Source organism: Geospiza fortis, unplaced genomic scaffold (assembly GCF_000277835.1).
Source record: "Geospiza fortis unplaced genomic scaffold, GeoFor_1.0 scaffold112, whole genome shotgun sequence".
Taxonomy (NCBI): Eukaryota; Metazoa; Chordata; class Aves; order Passeriformes; family Thraupidae; genus Geospiza; species Geospiza fortis.
The window spans coordinates 24,711,243-24,713,228 of NW_005054298.1; the positions used below are offsets into that span (position 1 = coordinate 24,711,243).

Genomic DNA, 1,986 nt, shown 5'->3' on the forward strand with positions numbered 1-1,986 from the left:
TTACACATTAGTGTAGCTTCCCCATGTATAGACATTTTTTCTAAAATGCAGTGTAAACTTAAAATCAGCCATTAGCTTCCTTAACTAAAGCTCAAATCATCCATGTAATTACTTTTACAGAGGATTATGACCAAGTTTTTTTTTTTTAATGTGAATTGTTAAAATTTCACAATTAAGAAATAAATCACAATGGGAAAATAGGTTCCTATTCACAAACCAACCGACCAAGCTGGCATCGTTAATACCCTTTTAACAAGGCAGAACTGAAATACTGGGAATGCTGTTGCCAGGTCAGAATTGAAGTGAATTGGGTAAACCGTGCAAATGGGCTCTTACAGCACCTGCCCAGCCCTTGGCCTGCCACAAATCTGTGCTTGCTCCTTCAGTAACCCTTCTTCATCAGGGCACAGAAATTACCAACTCACTGAAGTTTTCACAAAGACAAAAAAAAGCCTACACTTAAAAAAAAAAACATTTGAAAGAAAAGTTGAGATGCTGAGCATTCTTGATTCATATATGCTTTAATACCAAGATTTTTGACCTTCAGAAGTCCCTTCTCCCAGGAAAAAAAAAAGAGGGGAATAAACCAAAAACAATCCTCAGAAACGACCACAGAGAGACGCTGCAGACATCCATCTAAAATAATGGCAGTCAAAGGTCAGGATGATATAGGGAACATCGAGCTTTTCATTTATGAATCTTCCTGAAAGAGACCTCTTAGTAAGCAGAAGCAAGAAAATCAGGGACTATCCAGTCAGAGAGACTTAGAAACTGCCTAAACATGTGTAATGTACAGGATTTTCCTAATAATGGCACCAAGTATCTTCAACTTTGACAAATTAATTTTAAGACCTCACTGAAATGTAGCATGGAAACCACCATCAGCTTGTTGGGTCATCTTAGCAACATTCAGCAATTTTCCTCTGAAGAATGGCTTATGAACTATATCCAGAAAATTACAAAATATCACGAAGAAAAGCAAGCACTGCAGATTGGATCCCGATCAGTAAAACGACAGAAAAGTCGTAGGAGTCTTCCAAAAGTGCTGGAAAATGCATACTGTAAGAACAATTGGTATTCCTGCCTAACAAAGCTGGGTTACACTCGAAGGCTCCAACATGCTCATCTGTCACCGTGAGAGAAAAGCAAAGGATGCCAGACCAACACATATCTCTTTTCCAACACCCTGCACATCTAACACTGAGCTTCCGAAGACAATTAAAAATAGGACTAGAGTATCCAAATATACGAGTAAGGATGCTCTTAGCATTTCTGCTTCCAACTTCTTGTTATAAAAAAAGAGTACCCTTCAAGACCTTTCAGCATTCCTTAATAACATTTTTTGTGTTCTATAATCACAAGTGACAAAAGAAATAGCTCCATATTTGCTTCAGATCTCTCCAGGGGGGAAAAAATACACATTACAGTAATTCTGTTACAAAACTACAGCACATGTGTAAGGCCCCGAGAAGCACCGATGCTGATAAAATTAAAAATGGCTGTGCCCGAAGATCCCACAGCGAAACAGGCACAGCTCTGCTACCGATTAAAATATATATTAAAAATTCCTGCATTACCTTACAAAGGGCGAGGTATGCAAAACAAAAAGATTATATATATTTCCAAAACTGAAGTAAGTTATTAGACAAGAGATGCAGATCTAAGCAAAGCATTCTTACTAAGTGCAGGTCGAGCTCATTTACACAATAAAGCAGATTTTATTCCCCGAGACACTTAACGTATCGCGATTTCAAAACTTTTATCAGGCTTCTCCGCTGAAATAGATGCCCAGCACTTGGTAAGGAGGCACAGATGTGCCCAAATACCAGCGGACCCCACCCCCTTCCCGCTGCCAAAATGGCCAGTTCGTTCCACCCAGTGGCTACTCACCAGCCGCAGTGCCGAGCAGCAGGGTGGCACTGGAGAGCAGGAGCACCAGCTCAAGGTGCTGCAGTGAGGCAGGCATACCTGGGCAAGCCACGGTTC

The 1,986-nt window shown here is 40.4% G+C and overlaps 1 protein-coding gene across 1 annotated transcript in view; it reads right to left on the reverse strand.

The window, feature by feature from the left end:
* Positions 1 to 1,980, reverse strand: part of BMPR2 (bone morphogenetic protein receptor type 2) — a 104,752-nt gene extending 102,772 nt beyond the window's left edge. Inside the window, exon 1 of the mRNA XM_005415929.2 lies at positions 1,891 to 1,980. Coding sequence (XP_005415986.2) covers positions 1,891 to 1,966 — 76 coding nt within the window. The 5' untranslated portion in view covers positions 1,967 to 1,980. The remainder of the gene's footprint in view (positions 1 to 1,890) is intronic.
* Between the last annotated feature and the right edge of the window lie 6 nt (positions 1,981 to 1,986).